Source organism: Mobula hypostoma, chromosome 7, assembly GCF_963921235.1.
Source record: "Mobula hypostoma chromosome 7, sMobHyp1.1, whole genome shotgun sequence".
NCBI lineage: Eukaryota > Metazoa > Chordata > Chondrichthyes > Myliobatiformes > Myliobatidae > Mobula > Mobula hypostoma.
Window position 1 is genome coordinate 33,774,745 of NC_086103.1, and position 23,855 is coordinate 33,798,599.

A 23,855-nucleotide genomic window follows, 5' to 3' on the forward strand; every position below is an offset into this window, starting at 1 on the left:
GTTTTAATCTACAATTTGAGAGGGAGAAGGGAAACTTGGAAGTGTCAGTATTACGGTTGAACAAAGGGAACTATGGTGCTATGAGGGAGGAGCTGGCCAAAGTTCAATGGAGCAATACCCTAGCAGGGATGACAGTGGAACAGCAATAGCAAGTGTTTCTGGGAATAATGCGGAAGGTGCAGGATCAGTTCATTCCAGAGAGGAAGAAAGATCCTAAGGGGAGTAAGGGGAGGCCGTGGCTGACAAGGGAAGTAATGGACAGCATAAAAATAAAAGAGAAGAAGTATAACATAGCAAAGATGAGTGGGAAGCCGGAGGATTGGGAATCTTTTAAAGAGCAACAGAAGGTAACTAAAAAGGCAATACGCGGAGAAAAAATGAGGTACAAAGGTAAACTAGCCAAGAATATAAAGGATAGTAAAAGCTTCTTTAGGTATGTGAAAAGGAAAAAAATAGTTAAGACCAAAATTGGGTCCTTGAAGACAGAAGCGGGTGAATTTATTATGGGGAACAAGGAAATGGCAGATGAGTTGAACATGTACTTTGGATCTGTCTTCACTAGGGAAGACACAAACATTCTCCCAGATGTAATAGTGGCCAAAGACCTAGGGTAATGGATGAATTGAAGGAAATTTATATTAAGCAGGAAATGGTGTTGGATAGGCTGTTGGGTCTGAAAGCTGATAAGTCCCCGGGACCTGATGGTCTGCATCCCAGGGTACTTAAGGAGGAGGCTTTAGAAATCGTGGACGCATTAGTAATCATTTTCCAATGCTCTATAGATTCAGGATCAGTTCCTATGGATTGGAAGATGGCTAATGTTGTCCCTCTCTTCAAGAAGGGAGGAAGAGAGAAAACAGGGAATTATAGACTGGTTAGGCTGACATCGGTGGTGGGAAAGATGCTGGAGTCAATTATAAAAGATGAAATTATGACACATCTGGATAGTAGTAACAGGATTGGTCCGAGTCAGCATGGATTTACGAAGGGGAAATCGTGCTTGAATAATCTTCTGGAATTTTTTGAGGATGTATCTATGAAAATGGACAAGGGAGAGCCAGTGGATGTAGTGTACCTGGACTTTCAGAAAGCCTTTGATAAAGTCCCACATAGGAGATTAGTGGGCAAAATTAGAGCACATGGTATTGGGGGCAGAGTACTGAAATGAATTGAAAATTGGCTGGCTTACAGAAAACAAAGAGTAGCGATTAACAGGTCCCTTTCGGAATGGCAGGCGGTGACCAGTGGGGTACCGCAGGGTTCAGTGCTGGGACCACAGCTGTTTACAATATATATTAATGATTTAGATGAGGGAATTAATAGTAACATTAGCAAATTTGCCGATGGCACAAACCTGGGAGGCAGTGTGAAATGTGAGGAGGATGTTATGAGAATGCAGGGTGACTTTGACAGGTTGGGTGAGTGGGCAGATGCATGGCAGATGCAGTTTAATGTGGATAAATGTGAGGTTATCCACTTTGGTGGTAAGAATGGGAAGGCAGATTATTATCTAAATGGAGTCAAGTTAGGAAAAGGGGAAGCACAACAAGATCTAGGTGTTCTTATGCATCAGTCACTGAAAGCAAGCATGCAAGTACAGCAGGCAGTGAAAAAAGCTAATGGCATGCTGGCCTTCATAACAGGGGAATTGAGTATAAGAGCAAAGAGATCCTTCTGCAGCTGTACAGGGCCCTGGTGAGACCACACTTGGAGTACCGTGTGCAGTTTTGGTCTCCAAATTTGAGGAAGGACATTCTTTCTATTGAGGGAGTTCAGCGTAGGTTCACAAGGTTAATTCCCGGGATGGCGGGACTGTCATATGTCGAAAGATTGGAGCGACTGGACTTGTATACTCTGGAATTTAGAAGGCTGAGAGGGGATCTTATTGAAACATATAAAATTATTAAGGGATTGGACACGCTGCAGGCAGGAAGCATGTTCCTGCTGATGGGTGGGTCCAGAACCAAAGGCCACAGTTTAAGAATTAGGGGTAGGCCATTTAGAACGGAGTTGAGGAAAAACTTTTTCACCCAGAGAGTGGTGGATGTATGGAATGCTCTGCCCCAGAAGGCTGTGGAGGCCAAGTCTCTGGATGCTTTCAAGAAAGAGATGGATAGAGCTCTTAAAGATAGCAGAATCAAAGATTATGGGGATAAGGCAGGAACTGGATACTGATAGTGGATGATCAGCCATGATCACAGTGATTGGCGGTGCTGTTTCGAAGGGCCGAATAGCCTACTCCTACACCTATTGTCTATTGTCTATTGTCTTTCTACTACAGCCACCTCATGAACTGGAGTAATCTGCATGTGTGACCAGACGTCAAGTTGCATAACATGAGGCCCAGTGCTGTAACAACCCAGACCAGGGGTAGTGAATCTTTTGAGAGCATTTTTTCCAAATTGGCGATAATATTCTTAAAAAAATATTCTCTTGCATGTTATGCTAATTTTGAACAGAGATGATCATTGATCAATAAATTACTAACAATAATGATAGACTTTTCTTAAGGAAAATGGATGAGTCCTGTTGCTTATTTATGTGTATTCATTGTTTTATTATTTAAAAAAGTATAAGAGAGACATTAAAATAAATGAAGTATTTCAGAAGACTTGTTATTGTAACCTTTTACTACCCAAATACTGATGAGTACACCAGGTCTGCGAGGATTTCGAAACGTATTATCCAATATCACATGTTCTCACAACCATCTACCTGGTGCCAGGACGGCATGAGACATTTCCTGTAGAAACATCTCACTGCTCTTGGGTTGTAAAAAGTCATTCTTTGCTTCATTTTACAGTAAAAATGATCGATATGTATCTTTTTATTTTGGGATGGGCTTAAAGAATCGATGACAGGCAAACAACGAAATGCTTATTCATGTCGTAGATTTGCACTTCTGCACTAGACCCTGTGATTGTCTATACTCCAAATAGCCTCCAAATGTTTATAGTTGAATCTAATAAAAAGATGCAAAAATTAAAGTGTAATTCAATAGTTTTAAAACGAAGTATAATTATATTTATAAAACAAATGTAACTGATGTAATTTAGTTCCTACATATTAATAATTGAAATAAGGGAGGGTAAAAAGCTACTTACCTTTGCTTCCTCGCTTGCCTGAAGCTGATGGGCAAGATATGAGTTTTACCTGACCTCTCAGCTTGGAAGTGTTTGTGCGTCACCCTGGACATGGGATAAATCTATGAGTGGAAAGGGCCATCCAATTTACAGCATATTTTTTACTCCTGCATCATTGTGTAGGAACGTGCTGACCTGCTTGGAGCATTTTGCTGCCAGATCTCTTCCAGGTCACTGGCAAAATGTGAAACCAGACTTGAAAGTCAATGGACAATGACCTTTAAGTACACCTGTACAACTATTCATTAATGCAAATACCTAACCAGCCAATCAAGTGGCAACAACTCATTGCTTAAAAGCACGCAGACATAGTCAAGGGGTTCATTTGTTGTTCAGACCAAACCTCAGAATGAGGAAGAAATGTGACCTAAGTGACTTTGGCCATGGACTGATTGCTGGTGCCAGATGGGATAGTTTGAGTACCTCAAAAACTGATAATCTCTTGGGATTTCCATGCACCACAGTCTCTAGAGTTTACAATGAACGGTGCAAACAAAAATAAAAACAAAAAGGAATCTAGTGAATGGCAAACACAAGGAATTCTGCAGATACTGGAATTTCAAGCCACACAAATAAAATTTGCTGGTGAACACAGCAGGCCAGGCAGCATCTCTAGGAAGAGGTGCAGTCGACGTTTCGGGCCGAGACCCTTCGTCAGGACTAACTGAAAGAAGAGCTAGTAAGAGTTTGGAAAGCGGGAGGGGGAGAGGGAGATCCAAAATGATAGGAGAAGACAGGAGGGGGAGGGATGGAGCCAAGAGCTGGAAAGTTGATTGGCAAAAGGGATATGAAGGATCATGGGACAGGAGGGCTAGGGAGAAAGAAAGGGGGGAGGGGGAAGCCCAGAGGATGGGAAAGGGGTATAGTGAGAGGGACAGAGGGAGAAAAAGGAGAGAGAGAAAAAGAATGTGTGTATATAAATAAATAAATAACAGATGGAGTACGAGGGGAGGTGGGGCATTAGCGGAAGTTAGAGAAGTCAATGTTCATGCCATCAGGTTGGAGGCTACCCAGACAGAATATAAGGTGTTGTTCCTCCAACCTAAGTGTGGTGTCATCTTTACAGTAGAGGAGGCTGTCGATAGACATATCAGAATAGGAATGGGACATGGAATTAAAATGTGTGGCCACTGGGAGATCCTGCTTTCTCTGCCAGACAGAGCATAGGTGTTCAGCGAAACGATCTCCCAGCCTGCGTCGGGTCTCGCCAATATATAGAAGGCCATATCGGGAGCACCGGACGCAGTAGTGAATGGCAGTTCTGTGGGCAAAAACACCTTGCTTAATGAAAGATTAGAGGAGAATGGCCAGACTTGTTCAAGATGACATGAAGCTATCAGTAACTCAAATAAACACACATTGCAACAGCGGTGTGTAGAAGAGCATCTCTGAATGCAAAACACATCAAATCTTGAAGTGAATGAGCTTATTAGGTACCTAATATAGTGGTCACTGAGTGTATTGAATGTCTGCTCGCACGCACACACAACTACAGATTTTGTACATTGTTAAGGCACATCTTTTTCAACTCACTGAAACTTTAGTATTACTGAAGGAGCTGTTTTAGAATGCTAAATATTGGTGCCAGCTTACCAGTTTGATCATGTTGAAAGTTACCACAGTGCAGAAACTTCCAACTCCTTTGGTCAGCTTGTTCTTAGTTTCAATAATGCCATTCTATATCTGCACAAAGATTCTCTTATGTTTCCATTCATCAGACTTTCAAAACACCATGAGATCATCGTGCGTTGTCAGTGCAAAACTCGGAAAAAATCTTTGTGATGAATATAACTATTTACAGCATGTTATGCAAACGTGATTTAGGATCATTTAGATAAACTGGCAGCTATGTCTCCATGGGAGAGGTTATAAGTATTTTTGGGAGGATATACAGAAGAGATAGCAGAAACCATTATCTATGAGTTTTTATTTCACTACATCATGTAAACTCAAAGTGTCAGAGCTCTGAAGAGATTTCAGATCAATATTTGAGCTCTGTTGAAACAGATTACCAAGCTCCGGAAAATTGCACATTCAAACAGTAGAACGTAGCATATGTATGTATTAATTTCATTAAAAGATTGTTCAAGAATATTCACATAGCTTTCTGTGAAATTGGCTGCTTAATTACATTTGCTTTTATTGACAGGTCTTAATTCCTATCTCTTTGTACGTTTCCATTGAGCTAGTAAAGTTGGGTCAAATATTCTTCATATGCAATGATGCTGATCTGTACGATGAAAGGACAAATACACGCCTGGAGTGCCGAGCTTTGAATATCACTGAGGACCTTGGTCAGATACAATATATTTTCTCTGATAAGACTGGAACGCTTACTGAAAACAAAATGGCCTTTCGTCACTGTAGCATTATGGGTACAGAGTTTCAACATAATGAATGTAGTAAGCATCACAACCTTATGAGTATTAATAGATTTAATCAATTTATATAGAAATTAAAGGAACATTCATCATGTTTTGATTTAATTTCTGTTGCTGAGATAATTTAAATGAGCTACAAATGTTTAATAAAGCAGAATGTATATGACATGCAGAAACAACTGAAAGTTAAGGCTATAAGATGGACAGATGCTTGGTGTCCATTGGTCTGAATAATTCAGAGATAAAATTTTTTCGATAACTTCCTCTTTTCAGAGACATCGAAGTAAGATGCCTTTGCAGTCAGTATTTCCCACTCCATTCATTTCCAACATCCATGTATTTAACTCTGACAATGAAGTGTATAAAGTATGTTAATAACTTGCAATTTAATAATCCTGTGAATTCTCTGAATAATTTTTCATTTAGCCAAACATTTATCTACGTGCACACAGCCGGATTTCCTGGATAAGGAAGGACCACAGTTGGAGACCTTAGGCCCCATCACCAGCCACCAGAACAGTGCATCACATTTGAGGCCGAAGAGTACAAGACTTGTGAAGCAATCGCACAATATCTGTTCCCAGCAGCAGAGTCCCACTGTTGAAAGTCATAAGGAGTCGATGATGTCTGGTGGTAACATCCCTACCCAGAACGCGGCGTTAAACAGCTCAATTGTAAGTAAAATAAATACTGCATATTTGCATAAATTCTGATTTGAGAAAATCACTTGTTCTCTGAGCCTGGACATATTTTACAATCTAATCCCTATAAGAAGTAACATATCAGATTAAAATTATAAATTAACTTGTCCCATGCTGAGTGAGGACTGGAACAAGAAGGCTACAAATTATCATAATGCGACTTCCTTAAGGAGATGGTTGTCAGGAATTTCTGCACTCGATTGGTAAGCAGCAATCTGCGTATTTGAAATGAATTGAATTGACCTTATTACTTACATCCTTCATATACATGAGGAGTAAAAATCTTTATGTTACATCTCCATCTAAATGTGCAATATGCAATTTATAGTAATTTATAATAAATAGTATGTACAACAGGACAGTCAATATAACATAGAAGTACAATTGTATCAGCATGAATTAATCAGTCTGATAGCCTGGTGGAAGAAGCTGTCCCAGAGCTTGCTGGTTCTGGCTTTTACACTGCGGTACCGTTTCCCAGATGGTAGCACTGGAACAGTTTGTGGCTGGGGTGACTCGGGTCCCCAGTGATCCTTCAGGCCCTTTTTACACACCTGTCTTTGTAAATGTCCTGATTAGTGGGAAGTTCACGTCTACAGTTGTGCTGGGCCGTCCGCATCACTCTCTGCAGAGTCCTGCGATTGAGGGAAGTACAGTTCCCATACCAGGCAGTGATGCAGCCAGTCAGGATGCCCTCAATTGTGCCCCTAAAGAAAGTTCTTAGGATTTGGGAGCCCCTATCAAACTTCTTCAAACGTCTGAGGTGAAAGAGGTGCTGTTGTGCCTTTTTCACCACACAGCCAGTATGCACAGACAACATGAGATCCTCGGTGATGTGTAGGCCGAGGAAGGTAAAGCTGTTCACCCTCTCAACCCCAGATCTACTGATGTCAATAGGGGTTAGCCTGACTGCATTCCCCATATAGTCCACAACCCGCTCCTTTGTTTTTGTGATATTGGGGGTGAGGTCGTTTTCTTGACACCACTGTACAGAGTGGGAATGGAATTTGACCTTACTCTGCTGGAAGTGAACTGGCCACCCGGCAATTATTTTCATGAGCATAGCAATAAAATAGTTCATGGAGGCATATAATGTAATAATAGATTTGGAGTAATAAAGTGGAGCAGTGATTGGTACAAGAACCAGAGGCTCAAATTTAGAGTCATGATCAAAAGATAGAGGTATTGTGTGTGTAATCGGGATATCTGAATTAACTGTCTGAAAGAATGTTGGAAACAGCACCAGTTGGTGCTTCTAAAAAGGCAATAGAGCAGTTACTTGAAGCTTCATCATTTTCAAGACTATGGGGAATGAACAGGGAAAGAGCAGTAACTTGAAAGTGTGAGTACATTCTTCTTCTGTCCCACAATAATTATTTAATTCTTTTGCAACTGAAGTAAATTGAGCCACGCTATGCAGGCAGCATGAGACATTCAGAGAGGAGAATACAATCGATTTACAAAATAAATACTCTGGAAATCGCTACATTGTTTTACAAGACAGTATCACAAGAGTTCTACAACATTTGGATTATTCAAATATTGGATTATTTATTCTCTGCTACATGGCTAAGAAAACGCCAAGTCTACATTGGGCAGTTCAGTGCGGGGAGAGAGGGAATTGGAGTAAATTGCAGTTGTTACGTACCCCGTAACTGGGTTGCCAAACCAGCAGAAATGGATCACTCAGTTGGAGTCTGGATTACTAGAACTAAGAAAGTTTTATTAAAGAAACAAGCAACACAGTACTCTAATCAAAAGGATAATAAATGCAACAGTTCAGCAATGATAAACACACATGTACACAGAATTAAGATAACAGGATCAATCAAGCTCTATCGTTGTCTAGGGGTAAATGACCAGTTTCGAAGTGACGCAAAGTTCAGTTCAATTTAGTTCAGTTCAGTTCGCAGTAATCGCTGCCATGGGAGATGGACAGTGGGGGGAAGGAGAGAGAGAGCAAAACGAATGAATATTCAAACAGCTTCCACACAGACCTTCGATATTCTTCGCAATCAGCTTTCAGGCGAGCCCTTTGTGATGTCATCTGAGGTCACCGACCGTGTCCCCTCCGTTTCCAGATACGATCGTTTCTCTGCGGTGAACCTGGCACCCAGGCAAGGGTGGACACACACCAAGTTCCCGCCGATCGTGCCTTTCCACCCTGAGCGTCTATGGCTTGAGCCTGCGACCAGCCGTCCAAAACTTCCCACCGACTTGTGGAAGACGCACCGCTTCCAGGGTCTCGTTACCTCGGGGTGTCGTGTGTGTGTTGCCTTAGCGAACCTGTCCCTTTTTATCCCCCTGCTGGGGTATCGCCTCTCCATCACTTCAAACAGTTCAGGGTTCAAAGGGGGAGCCGATCTTCACAGCTCTTCTTCCGTTACTCTCTCCCGTCCCTTCATTAACATCTCCAAATGCTGCTCCATTGTTTTCCTTATCTCTCTTTCTCCTGAAGACAGGTGGCAGACCAACTGCTGATCCCACTGGTGCTAGCCCAGGCCAGCTAACATCTTAATTTATGTGTATTCTCGTCACACAGTATAAATCATTACGGACTGCTCTTTAACACAAACAAGTCAACTGAATTCCTGGTTGGCATTTGGCACATTAGCACTGAAATTGAGACCATATTTCATACCCAACCATATAATATGGTTTCTTTTGTAAATGCTGCCCAACTTAATGTTCATATCCCATTCAGGGAAGAGTATAATGAGACTATGCACACAATCTAAATATTTTAATCAATGTTGTGCCCCTGAGACATTTAAATAAACTGTCTATATTCTCCAAACATTTCCAACAGTTTTACAGAACACTGAAATTAATCTTTGCAATGTTAAAGCTATAAAATATGCCTCATACCGATTTACATTCATTTCTCTAGATTCAGTTCAGTACCTGGAATAATGTAATGATGTGATACCTGTAAATCTCACAATATATTTATTACTTATGTGAATATATTATCTGAGTTTGCCAGCAGCCTCAAGAAAATGGCATTGTGCTGTCCATCTTCTATTTGAAATGCATTGAGTAGGATGAGATTGTTGTTTGAATATTGGATACAAACTAAACACATGATAAAGTTGATATAATTTAAACAATGTGACATTTGATGATTGCAACTAAACAACTCCCAGGCAATACAATTAACTTCCACAAATGCAGTGTTTCACTTCTTGAAAAATTATCATTTAACTATAAAGAAAGCTTATTTTTTAATATTTCATATTTTGTTCCTTGATCTCTTTCCCACTTTCTCAAATACCTATTGTTATTATTTGATATTTCCTTTATCATTAAATTCTTCTTTTTCACTTTTTGCATTATTTATTTCATAATATTCCAATACAATTGGTAAGGGAGATGCAAATTTGTTCTATTTTGTTTACTCTGGTTCCACAAATTCCTTTCCCTCAATGCTGTGTTATTTGGCTTACACTCTCAGCATCTTGTCATGCAGAAAAAAAAACAAACCTAAATTGCAGACTCTGTTAGATATTCAGCTGACCACTGGCCATAACCATTGAAAGACTCCTTGGAATCTTGAATAAGGTTGAGGAAGCCCAAAATTGTTTTAAAAGAAGAGATGAAGAGAAATTTTTTTAGCCAGAGGAAGGTAAAGCTGTGGAAGTCATTGCCACAGATAGCTATGGAAGCCAAGACTTAAAGTATATTTAAAGCGGAGGTTGATGGTTCTTGATTTGTAAGGGTGTGTAAAGGTCACGGGGTGGGGGTGGAGGAGAAGGCAAGTGAATGGGACTGAGAGAGAATAATAAATTAGCCATGATCAAATGGGCGAGCAGACACAATGTGTTGAATGGTATAATTCTGTTCCTATGTCAAATGATTTCATGGGAATTTGTATGTGGTTAAATTCAATGAAGATTATTAAAGCTCAGTTCAAGCTATCTGCTGTTTTCATATTGACTCGTTTCCCTGCCAAACTTGTATGTAAATATGTGTAAGAAAAAACTAATGCATTTTTTTAAAATCTAGGATAGAAATGTAGAGTGATATAACATAGTAACTTGGCATTCCCATTCAGCCCACTGAGTTCTCAATGACCATAAAATGTCGATTTGCACTTGTCCTAGATTATTTTCCCCACAATACCCTCAGATTCTGAAACCTGCATAAACACACTAGAGACAACTTACAGTGGCCAGTCACTATCAATGTGCATTTGCACTGTGGATAGAAACTACACCATTCCATACAGTGAGAGGGATCTCCTGCAAACTCCTTACAGAAAGCAATTAAATCAGAATTGAATCTATGCCACATGAGCTGTGAGGTAACAATTCCACAAGCAAATCAACCACACCACCACAATCTACAGAATGGCCTCTAGCCTGGATTTGTTGACTCAAGTCGATTTTACATATTCATTTGCTCACCCATCTAAAGTGTTTTGGCCACAATAATTGGATTCATATTCTGATTAACAGTGACAATGGAATTTGTCCACACCTCCTCTTCATGTCTGAGGCAAGGCGTGAAATATGATGAGGTATTTTTTGAGAATTATTCTGTTAGTTTGGGTATAATAATGATGGACAGATGTTGTTAATGAGGGATGAAAAGGAACTAAGACATATTAGCACATAAATAAATTTATCTTGTCATTTGAAGCACTCCTTTTATCTTTTACTTTCATGTTTATACTTTATATGAATTCTTTATGCAGTAACAAACTTGTTATTCACTAATAGTTTACTGTCAAAAATCCCAAGTGATCAAGTTTCATCCAAATCTAATTTGGGAATTAACTACACTCCATGGGTAAACATCTCCACACTTTGGTTGGTAAATCAAGGGGTTACTCACCCACTGATTTAGAAAGGAAATAAGAGAATGGCATTATCATAGTAAGTTCACTAATGTTGCTCAAGCAGAAACCATCTGTCCCATTAAGCCTACCTCGACAATGACTCACAACAGACCACTTCTTGCATTACCATGAACTTGCCTCTTATCTTGCACTAATTTCTTGTTTTGCACAGTCTGCTTTTCTTCATTGTCTTATATAATTTATAGGTAACTTATATCTTGTCTGAATCTACGAGCCTGTGATGCAACTGCAAACCAGTTTTTCATTATACCAGTGCCTTACTGTACTTGTGCACATCAAAATAAGCTTGACTTCACTTGAGCCTAGTACGGCCCTTTGGTGTAGTTTACAAAATAATTCTACTTCGCAGTTCTTTTGCCATGCCACATATGTATTTTTTTTTCTCTCCTGGTAAGAAGAAATTCAGAGATTTTTTTTAAGCCAATAGTAGTTCCCAATTCATTGCATGATGCTAATAAGACCATAAGATAAAGGAACAGAATTAGGCCATTTAGTCCTTTGAGTCCACTCCACCATTTCATCATGGCTGATCCTGGATGCCATTCATTCCCATACACCTGCCCTCTCACTATAATCCCTAGATGGAATCTATCAACTTCTGCTTTAAGTATACTCATGGATTTGCCCTCCACCTCAGTCTGTGGCAGAGCATCCCACAGATTCATCACTCTTTGGCTAAAAAAAAGTATCCTCCTTATCTCTGTGCTAAAAGGTTGCCCCTCAATTCTGAGGCTGTGCCTTCTAGTTCTGGATGCCCCCACCAGAGGAAACACCCACCTTTTCTAGTCTATTCAACATTTGGTAGTTTCAATGAGATCCCATGCATTCTTCTAAATTCCAACAAGTACAGGTCCAAAGCTGCCAAACTCTCCTCATATGTTAACCCCTTCATTCTTGGAATCATCCTTATAAACCACCTCTGGAGTCTCTTCAATGACAATACATCCTTTCTGAGATAAGGGGCCCAAAACTGTTGACAATACACCAACTGTGTCCGAACTAGTGTCTTATAAAGTTTCAGCATTATCTCCTTGTTTTTTTTAATTCTATTCCCTTTGAAATAAATGCCAACATTGCATTTGCCTTCTTTAGCACAGACTCAGCCTGTGGATTAACCATCAGGGAGTCTTGCACGAGGACTCCTAAGTCCCTTTGCACCTCTGATGTTTGAATTTTCTTCCCATTTAGATAATGGTCTGCTTTTAGATAACTGTTGTTCCTTTTACCAAAATGCATTATCATACATTTCCCAATACTGTATTCCATTTGCCACAGTTTTTACCCATTCTTCCTATTTGTCTAAGTTCTTCAGCAATCATTTTGCTTCCTTAGCATTACCTACCCCTCTACCCATCTTTGTATCATCCACAGTCTTTGCCACAAAGACATCATTATCTAAATCATTGACAAACAATGTGAAAAGTAACGGTCCCAATAGTGACCCCTGAGGAACACCACTAGTTACTGGCAGCCAACCAGAAAAGGCCCCTTTTATTCCCACTTGCTGTCTCCTGTCTGTCAGCCATTCTGCTATCCATGCCAGTATCTTTCCTGTAATGCCAAAGGATTTTATCTTGTGAAGAAGTCTCAGATGTGGTACCTTATCAAATGCCTTCTGACAATCCAAGCAAATGAGATTCACTGCCTTTCCTTTGTCCACCCTGCTCGTTACTTCCTCGAAGAACTCTAACAGATTTGTCAGGCAAGATTTCCCTTGACAGAAACCATGCTGACTTTGACTTACTTTATCATTAGTCTCCAAGTACCCTGAAACCTCATCCTTAATCATAGACTCCAACACTTCCTAACCACTGAGGATAGACTGATTGGCCTATATTTTCCTCCCTTCTTAAAGAGTGGCATGACATTTGCAATCTTCCATGCAAATGGACGATGCCAGAATCAAGTGATTCTCAAAAGATGATGACCAACACATCCATTATCTCCTCAACAACCTCTTTTAGGACTCTGGGATGTAGTCCATCTGGTCCAGGTGACTTATCCACCTTAAGACCTTTGAGTTTGCCTAGTACTTTTTCCTTTTTTAATTGAAATGGCGCTTACTCCTGCTCTCTGACACTCATGGCCCTCCGGATGTGTCTTCCACAGTAAAGCATGAAGCTAAGTTCATCTGCCATTTCTTTGTCGCCCATTACTACCTCAACAACATCATTCCCCAGTGGTCCAATATCAACTCTCACCTCCCTTTTATTCTAATACCACTAAAGGTTTAATAATTATAAAATTGTTTCTAAAAATTATTGATTCCTACATGGCTAACAATATCCAGGGAATGGCAGAGTTAATATATATGCATTGCCAGAACATCTTGCTTATGATATGTGATGTTAAAAATATTGGATCTTTGAAAATAGAATCCTAGAACCTAATTATTAGCATTTATCTTTGTACTTAAGAATCCAGCTTATTGTATGCCAGTTAACTTAATAAGCTACTAGTCTATAACATTTTTTGATGGATATTTGGTAGTTGGCAGATGTTCTTGCATGTCTCTAGTAAGACCATACCAACTGTGTGTCATTGTACCTCAGGCAGTAAGAGTAAAATCCTATAAAACACTGAAGCCTCATCATATGCACAGAAGATTAGCATTTCATAACTGAGAAAATTGAAAGAATTTGTTTGTTATTTCATATTCTTGGTCTCCTTTTGCTGCATATTTTGTGAAAGAATAATTGAGTCTGGATGTCATCTTCCATTGTGATACTAAAACCTCATTTGTAACTACTTTTATTGAAAATATGTAATTCACATCACGTACACATAGATTTCAATTACAGTGGAGGGTGAAATCAATTTACAAGCCTAAACACTTCTGGCTGAAACTGCTTGATAAATCTACCATCGTGCTTCAAATCCCAAGGTTGCAATGACTACCAAGGCTGCAGCAGCAGGTATGTCTAATTAATAAAATTAGCTTGGCAGTGGCTTATAAAATTGCTATTCCACTGTTGCTTGCTGTTCTGTAAGTACATAATAAAACAGATTGTCAGTTAAAATGTTGATTCTTAACAACAGCTTTTTGTTTTTATGGTCTCATCATCTTGGAAATTTGATTACCATTTAGAAACTCTTTGGAGACTCATTGAATCAATTATTAAAAATTAAGCTTTTTGATATGGATTACCAAGTATTTTTAATAAATTTAAAGGGAATTAAATCCTACTGAATTACTCCTTTCTCTGCATTCCTAAAGTTCACCTGCTGCTGTTCACCTGCATTAATCTTGTTCAATGCATCATGTGGGAAGAGAGTTTTATTTAACTTTTAGGGCTTTTTTAGCAGTAACATCAAGATTCCATCCAATGACATTGCTGCCACAGCTCCCTGTATATTCAACATTTTCTCTTTCCACAGATCCTGCTTGTTGGGTTGAGTTCCTTCAGCATTTTCTGCATTAGTTTCACATCTCAGCACCTTCAGTTTAATCACAAACAATAGAAATTTTGTAGATGCTGGAAGTCCAAGCAACACACACAAAATACTATAGGAACTCAGCAGGTCAGGCAGCATCTATGGAGAAGAGTACAGTCGACATTTCGGGCTGAGAGCCTTCAGCATTTTATGTGTGTTACCTACCTCCAGTTTAATTTGGTTTCTGACTCCCATGTCTGTCTTTATCAACATCCAGCGATAAGGATCATTCCACAGACCTGACAATAATGCAGAAATGTCTATTTTCAGATGGCCTCTAATCAACGGTTTAGTAAAAGAGTTTTAAGAGCCCCATTCTGTGTGCAATCAGATCTGGTTCATAAGATTTGAGATCATTGCATTTTCATATTCTTTTTCAGATCAATGGATTTGTACTACAATGCCACCAACAGATAAAGGAAGAAATATGCACTTTTCCACAAATTCCAATGTCACTTAGTTTTGATGATGTGATAACAAAATGACAGAACATTTGATTTATTATTTAAAAAATCAAATATTGATTTCAGATATGAGCAATTTCCTCATATAAAAGGTAATGAGTATTGGTATTTCCAGACTCTATTCAAAATTGAGCTCGATTTTTGCACACCAAAAACTTGGGTCAGATTGAGTGCAAGAGTAAAGTTCAAGTGAAACTGGCCAAATTGAATAGAGCAGGAGCATCAGATATTTTAGGACTTTCTCTTCTTTCATTATTAAAATGTAATTTATGTATATTGATTTAGTTGAGAGCAGTATAAAGAGTCACAGAGCAATGTCGCACTGATTCAGATCCTTCAGCCTGACCAGGCTACGCAGACCAAAGTGCCCTTGTATCTAGTTTGACGCATATCCCTCCATGCCCACGCCTCCATGTACTTATGCAAGTGCTTCCTCAATGATACTATTGTTTCTGCCTCAACCACCTCCTCTGACAAGTCATTTCATGTACTCACTGCCTTCCATATATTGAAGGAAAGTTGCCCCTCAGGTCTTGCTTAAATATTTCCCCTCTCATCCTAAACTTGTGCCACCTGGTTTTAGACTCCCCTAATATGGGGAACAGTTTATTACCGTTCACCTTATCTATGCCTCTGATCATTTTAAACATTCTCCTATGTTCTAAGAGATAAAGAGTTAGCCTAGCCTTTTTTCAGTGACAATCTTGACTTCTCTATCCTTGCATGAATGGGTTCAGCATATGCCTAAATGTTAGCCATTACTGGAAAATGTTTGGAAAATTCTGAAGGGCATAGGAAAGAAATCCAACGTATTATGCTTCTGACTCGTTTAATTGGTATGCGGGAAAGTTTTCTGGAAGTGATACTGAATAGGTAATGTTGGGTAATGTTAATAGGGAGGTAAAATTGAGTTTAAAAAGTCCTTCCTGATGTTCAGATTGACACAAGATCTAGAACAAGATACCAAGTGAAAAATATATTAATCATCTAATGGTATGGTTATTCATACCATTTAGGTTGTATGGTTGCAGCTTAGAGTTTCCAAAGATTTTACCCACTAAATAATGAAATATAATGTGAGTGGTGGTTTGATATTGAATAATCCAGAAAACAACAAAATCAAAATATTAGGTTCTTATTTAACTTTTTATTTTATTTCCTGTTAAACTATCATCATACTGCAGTGAACATCAACATTTGTTCTGAACTGAAAGCAGTTGAGTTACAAGTTTCTTTATAACCACCTGGGGCTTTCGGAATCCATTCTTTTTAAAGTCCTAAGTATTATGCATTAAACCCATTCCCAGTTTTCATTAGGGAGAATTGCAGCATAGGCCAAATGCTGCGAAAAAAATCATTAAAGTATGCAGACAAGGTTTTTGAAGGTCAATGACTTCTAACTTCACCTCACTGTGTAAAAGCTGACACCAGAGACGGTCTCTACTGGACTGCCTGAAAACAGCAAATGAACCAGAATTTGTCATAGAACAATAGGGGCTTACAGCAGAGGAAAGGAAAGGTATATGTGACCTAACATATCCTTTTAGCTCGTTTAAAGTAATTCTTTCTTCATAACCCAATATCTTGCTGGACTTTACGCCTTGGGGAGCTCTGCACTTCTCTGTGAAAAGATTTTTCCAGGTATGTGAAGAGTAACGGACAGGCAAGAGTGCCTGACAAATCTGTTGGAACTCTTTGAGGAAGTAACCACCAGGATAAACACAGTCAATTGATGGTGTTTACTTGGATTTTCTGAAGGTTGACTTGTAGAGCACACTGAGGAACAGGATATATGCACATTTTTAAAGGCATAGCTTGTTTATGGAAGTGTACATTGGCTTGTGCAGGGGCAGATCATGCCTTACAAATTTCATCGAGTTTTTTGAGGAGCTGATAATGGAGCTGAATGAGCATAAGACAGTGGACATTATCTACTTAGACATTAGTAAGGAATTTGATAAGGTCCCTCTCCCTCATGGTTCATTGGTTCAGAAGATGAAGATGCATAGGATCCAAGGTGAATTGCAAGTTTGGATTCAGAACCAGCTATCCATAGAAAACGGAGTAAGGGTGGAAATCTTTATTCTGGTTGAAGGTTTGTGACTAGTGGTGTGACCAGGTCTGTGACTGTAAGGTTCGGTGCTTGGACCTCTGTTATTTGTGATAGTATATCAATGATTTGAACAAAAATGTAGATAGATGGATTAGCAGGATTTTTGACCCTCAGATTAGTGGAGATGTCTAAAGGACTTTCAAAGAATACAACAGGATATATAGATCAGTTCCAGGCATGGGCAGAGAAGTGGCAAATAGAGTTGTTGCATTTTGGCAGGTCAAATGAAAGGAGAAAATATACATTTAATGATAGACCCTTTATCAGCTTTGAGGCCTAGAGAGATCTTGGGGTCCAGGTAATAGACCACTGGAAGTGGCTATGCAAGAGGCTATGGTACTAAAGAAGGCAAATAACATGCTTTCCTTCATTAGTATGGGTGTAAAGTACAAGATTAAGAAAATCATGCTGCAGTTATATAAAACATTAGTCTGACTCCACTTGGAGTCTAGTGCTCTGTGTGCTGTTCTCATTGAGCCATTTATAGAATGGATATTGAGATGGTGTAGAGGACACAGAGGAGATTTAATAGTATATTGCCTGGATTACAGCTATAAGAAAAGATACGATAAATTTAGGTTGTTCTGCTTGGTTTATCGGAGGCTAAAGGGGAGACATGATAGAGGGTCTTAAAAATTATAAGAGCCATGGATAAGGTAGACAATCAGAAACCTTTCCCGGGGTAGAAATGTCAGAGCCAGAAGACATGCTTTTAAGGTTGGGAGAGTATAAAATAAAGGTGATGTATGGGACAGTGTTAGGTTCCTGGAGTAGGTTACTAGAGGTGGGAATGGAATCAGGCTGTTTAGTGGGGTTTTGGGAGGCTTTTAGATAGACACATGAATATTGAAAGAGTAGAACAATGTGCCTGATTCACAAGAGGAGGACATTTAATATAAATCTACATCAACATTAACACAACACCATTGGCTGTATGTCCTGTCCAGTATTGTACTGCTGTGTTTTACATGTTATGCATACACGCAAAATGCTGGAGAAAGTCAGCAGGTCAGGCAGCATTACTTTTTAAAATCATTTTTATGTTCTATGCCCAGTTTTATTATTACTTTGGGATGAATGCACGTGGAATATTCGTTCACATCTTGGCCTGGAAATTCATCAAGACAACTAAAAAACACCACGCACCTGCTCTTAAATCTTAAGCTGAACAGAAAGAATAATTTTGTGTACATTTCTGGGGGCTTTGGTACCCATTGGGAATCTTGACATTTTGTTGAATCTTCATTCCCTCTGCCTATTTAACATAAAACCTTCTCCACCCACCTTCCTCCAAAAATAACATCACCATTAGGACAACATGCGAATTTGCAAACTCCCAACTCTGAAAAGCTAGTCTCGCCTAACAGAAAAATATTATTAACCCTATTTATCTTGAAATCGCATTACTTAAAGAGCCATCTGAGATCTTTGATCTTAATTATAACTTCATGTGATCTAACTACAGCAACACACAAAAAGTACTGGAGGAACTCAGCAGATCAGCATCTGTGGAAATGAATAAACTTAACGTTTTGGATCGAGACCCTTCAGCAAGACTGGAAAGGAAGGAGGAAAGAATAAGAAGGTGGCCCCCCAGGAGGGTTGAGAGGAAGGAGGACAACCTCGGTGATAGGTGAAGATGGTGGAGTAAGGATGAAGTAAGAAGCTGGGAGCTGAGGGGTAGAAAAAGTAAAGTTCTAGAGAAGAAGGAATCTAATAGGAGAGGAAAAAGGAAGCATGAGAGAAAGGAAAGGTGGAGGAGCATGAGGGGTTGTGATTGGCAGGTGAAGGAATGGGGTAAGAGGTGAGTCAGGGGGAGGAATCAAGTGAGGGGGGAAATTACTGGAAGTTGGGGAAATTGATGTTCATGTTGTCAGGTTGGAGGCCACCCAGACAGAATATGAGCTGTTTCACCCTGAAATTGGCCTCATCATGGCAGACATGTCAGAATGGGAATAGGGATTGGAATTAAAATAGTCGGGCACAGGGAAATCTTGCATTTTTGTGGATGGAGTGAGGTGCCCAATTTATGTCAGTTTCACCAATGTCGGGCAGGACATATCGGGAGCATTGGATATAGTAGACGACAAAGCAGGTTCACTGATGAAGTGTTACCTGACCGGGAAGGATTGTTTGGGGCCCTGAATGGAGATGAAGGAGGAACTGACTGGGCAGGTGAAGAACTTCTTCCGCTTGCAGGGACAAGTGCAGGGGGGAGATTAGTGGGGATGGATGAATGAACAAGGGAATCATGGGTGGAGCAACCTCTGTGGAAAGTGGAGAGTGGGTGGAAGCAAAGATGCGTTTGGTGGTGGGGTCCTGCTGAAGGTGGCGGAAGTTGTGGAGGATGATGTGCTGGAGGTGTAGGCTCTTATGGTTGTAGATGAGGACAAAAGGAACTCCATCCCTGTTAAGGCAGTGGGAAGATGGGGTAAGGGCAGTTGTTCAGGAAATGGAGGAGATGTGGGTGAGGGCAGCATCAATGGTGAAAGATGGGAAACCTTTGTCTTTGATGAAGGAGGACATTTCTGTTACCTTAGTGAAGGAAGCCTCATCTTGGGAACAGATGCAGTGGAGATGAAGGAACTGAGAAAAGGGATCGACATTTTTACAGGAGACAGGGTGAGTAAAGGTATAGTCAAGATAGCCATGGGAATCAGCATGTTTATAAAAGAAATTGGTAGGCAGTTTATCTCCAGAGATGGAGATAGAGTTTGAGAAAGGGGAGAAAGGTGTCAGAAATGGACCAAGTGAATTTATTTTTATTTTAGTGGGGAGTAGGCCCTTTTTCATCTTCGGGCCACACCACCTCAAAAACCCCACATCCCTGATTAATCCTAATCTAATCACAGGACAATTTTTACCATGACATATTAACCTACTCGGTAGGCCTTTGGACTGTGGGAGGAAACCGGAGCACACGGGGAAACCCATGCATTGTAATAATATGCTAACTGCTGTACCATCATGGCACCCATTTTAATTTAAGGGCAGGGAAGAAGTTGGAAATAAATTTGATGAAATTGACGAATGCATCACGTGATGCATGAAGCAGCACCAATCCAGTCATCAATTTTGGGGGGCATTACCAGGGAAGGCTTGGAATGTGGACTGTTCCATGCAGCCTACAAAAGGGCAGGCATAGTTCGGGCCCAGCTGCAGGTGCCAATGGCTACACCTTGTGTTTGGAGAAGTGGGAGAAACCGTAAGAGAATTTGTTGAGTGTGAGGACCAGTTCCACCAGATGGAGGGGTGTGGAGGTGGAGGGACACTGGTTGGGTCTGCTGTTGAGGAAGAAGCAGAGTGCCTCAAGGCCTTCTTGATGGGGTGTAGATGTATACAGGGACTGGACATCCATGATAAAAATGAGGCATTCCGGGCCAGGGAATTGATAGTTGTTGAGGAGATGATCTAGCCACTTTGGCTGAGCATGTGACTTAACTATTTTGGTTATGGAAGTCAAGGTTACTGTCGCACTTGGGTTCCCTGATTTTGGGTATTTTGGACAGCTGGTGCTGATCTCTGTCATATCTTAGTCTGCCTCTCACTGGGCAGACGATACAGGAGTCTGAAAGCATGTATCACCAGGCTCAAGGACAGCTTTTATCTCACTGTTCTAAGATTATTGAATAGTCCCCTTGTATGATGAGATGATCTCTTGACCTAAATCTAATTCAGAATGGCCCTTGTAACTTACTGTCTCGCTTTGTTAAAGTAACAGTTTATTCTGCATTCTGTTATGTAGCATGTGACAATATTAAACAATTTAAAAATTTGATTTACCAATTTATGTTTTGCGATGTCATGTACACACATGGAGTAGCCATCTGTTTCCCCCTCCCAATCCCCCTTAATTGGAAGTGTTGCTTTAAAAGTTTAGGAAGAGTGGCCATAATCATTTCTCTTTATCATAGACTTCCTAATAGTGCAGGCATTCACAAGTGCCACTCGTGTACCCCCAGAGACCTCTTGCCAGGAGTGTCTGACTGTAGCCCAAGAAAAATTGTAGCCTGACATATAGTAAGCATGCCTACTCAAGTACAAATTAAATTTATAATTAAAGTGCATATACATTATGTTACCATACACTGCCTTGACGTTCATTTTCTTGCACGCATTTATAAGTAAAATGAGAAATAGAATAGAAATTAGGAAAAGCTATACATAAACAGGTAAAGACTACGAACACCCAGTGTGAAGAAGAAGACAAACTGTGCAAACAAAAAAAACTAAGAATATGAGTTGTAAACAGTACTTGAAATTGAGTCTTCAGGTCATAGAATCAGTTCAGTGTGGTGGTGATTGAAATTATCTGAAGCACCTTCAATAACTCCAAAAGACTGAAGTTGGGTAAAGTACTGAAAGGCTTTTATTCGCTGTACAATACGACCTCCATGGTGAGTGTCTGCCCCCGGACTGAGGGGGAGGGGCAAGGGGAAATCATCTTTATTCAGGAAATTGTGGGAGGAGCCACAGGGGCAGTCAGCAGAGGGGCGTGTCCAGACAGTTAACCCAGTTACAACATATATATGGTTTACCACATTATCCGCACTGGTTCAGGAGCCTGATCTACAGGGAAATATTCTGAGTTCCTCCCACTAGTGCATCATCCCTTACAGTAAAGAACAGCATGAAATGGAAATGTTACTTTAGAAAAAGACTGCGGAAGTGTACCTCCTGCATCACATGCTGATAAATTCAAGAATGTGCAACATACTGATGGGGACTGTTGCACCAAAAATGTCCATTTAAGAACAGATTAATAACAGTTTTCTGACATTTAAATTCCAGCCTTTCATACAACTTACCCACAATGCTATCATTTCATTAAAGTTTCCCTTCATGTTCCCCTTAAACTTTTCAGCTTTCCCCCTTAACCCATGCCTCTGGCCGTAGTCCTTCCCAACCTCCGTGAAAAAGCCTGCTTGCATTTACCTTATCTATACCCCTCATTGAATACCTCTATCAAATCTCCTCTATGTTTTAAAGAATACAGTCTAAGTTTGCTGACGATATGAAGATAGGTGGAGGGGCCGGTAGTGCTGAGGAAACTAAGAGTCTGCAGAGAGACTTGGATAGATTGGAAGAATGGGCAAAGAAGTTGCAAATGAAATAAAATGTTGGAAAGTGTATGGTTATGCACTTTGGCAGAAGAAATAAATGGGCAGACTATTATTTAAATGGGGAAAGAATTCAAAGTTCTGAGATGCAACGGGACTTGGGAGTCCTCGTACAGGATACCCTTAAGGTTAACCTCCAGGTTGAGTCAGTAGTGAAGAAGGCGAATGCAATGTTGGCATTCATTTCTAGAGGAATAGAGTATAGGAGCAGGGATGTGATGTTGAGGCTCTATAAGGCGCTGGTGAGACCTCATTTGGAGTACTGTGGGCAGTTTTGGTCTCGTTATTTAAGAAAGGATGTGCTGACATTGGAGAGGGTACAGAGAAGATTCACTAGAATGATTCCGGGAATGAGGGGGTTAACATATGAGGAACGTTTGTCTGCTCTTGGACTGTATTCCTTGGAGTTTAGAAGAATGAGTGGAGACCTCATAGAAACATTTCGAATGTTGAAAGGCATGGACAGAGTGGATGTGACAAAGTTGTTTCCCATGATGGGGGAGTCTAGTATGAGAGGGCATGACTTAAGGATTGAAAGGCGCCCATTCAGAACAGAAATGCGAAGAAATTTTTTTAGTCAGAGGGTGGTGAATCTATGGAATTTGTTGCCACGGGCAGCAGTGGAGGCCAAGTCATTGGGTGTATTTAAGGCAGAGATTAATAGGTATCTGAGTAGCCAGTGCATCAAAGGTTATGGTGAGAAGGCGGGGGAGTGGGACTAAATGGGAGAATTGTTCAGCTCATGATAAAATGGTGGAGCAGACTCGATGGGCCAAATGGCTGACTTCTGCTCCTTTGTCTTATGGTCTTAACCTATTCAATCTTTCCCTATAATTCATGTCCTCCTGTCCCAGCAACATCTTTGTAAATTTTCCTCTGTACTCTTTCAACCTTACTTACATCTTTCCTATAGGTAGGTGACCAAAACTACTTCCCAATACTCGAAATTAGGTCTCACCAGCATCTTATACAACTTGAAAATAACATCCCAGCTCTAGTACTCAATACTTTGATTTAAGAAGGCCAATGTACCAAAAGCTTTCTTTATGACTCTATCTACCTGTGCCACCACTAACAATGAATTATGGTCCTGTATTCCCATACCCTTTGTTCTACCACACTATTCAGTGCCCTACCATTCACTGTGTAAGACCTACCTTGCTTGGTCCTACCCAAGTGCAACTCCTCGCACTTGTCTGCAATTAAATTCCATCGGCTATACTTGATTGTCAATAATTGGGAGAAGGTGCCATAACAGTTAGCAAAACGTGCATTGACTACTCAAACTTTACTGAAAATAATTAAAACATATAATACAATGGAGGTTGTAAACAAATGAATGTTCCAAATGAGTGATATCAAAGTATCTGCTGCTGAAAGTATTAATGCAATAAACAGTTGTGGATCATCTCTTCTTTGGTATATTTTCTTTATTGTATTTGTCATATTCAGGTTTAGAACCCTCATCCAATGCTGAACAGTATAAAATCTTCACAATAGATGAAGGATCTAGAGCCATAATAGAGCAACTAAAACAAACTTAATATGTACTTTGTAAAGCAATAAAGAGAAGAATAATTGCATGTACGATTGTGGAACAATAATCATCTGTGTCAGAGAAGGAACAGGCTGTTTGA

General features: G+C 40.0%; 1 protein-coding gene across 1 annotated transcript in view; it reads left to right on the forward strand.

Moving 5' to 3' along the window:
* LOC134348881 (phospholipid-transporting ATPase VB-like) overlaps positions 1-23,855 on the forward strand; it is a 327,217-nt gene that overhangs the window by 238,991 nt on the left and 64,371 nt on the right. The window contains exons 10-11 of the mRNA XM_063052666.1: positions 5,293-5,545; positions 5,951-6,198. Of these exons, the coding sequence (XP_062908736.1) occupies positions 5,293-5,545; positions 5,951-6,198 (501 nt within the window). The remainder of the gene's footprint in view (positions 1-5,292; positions 5,546-5,950; positions 6,199-23,855) is intronic.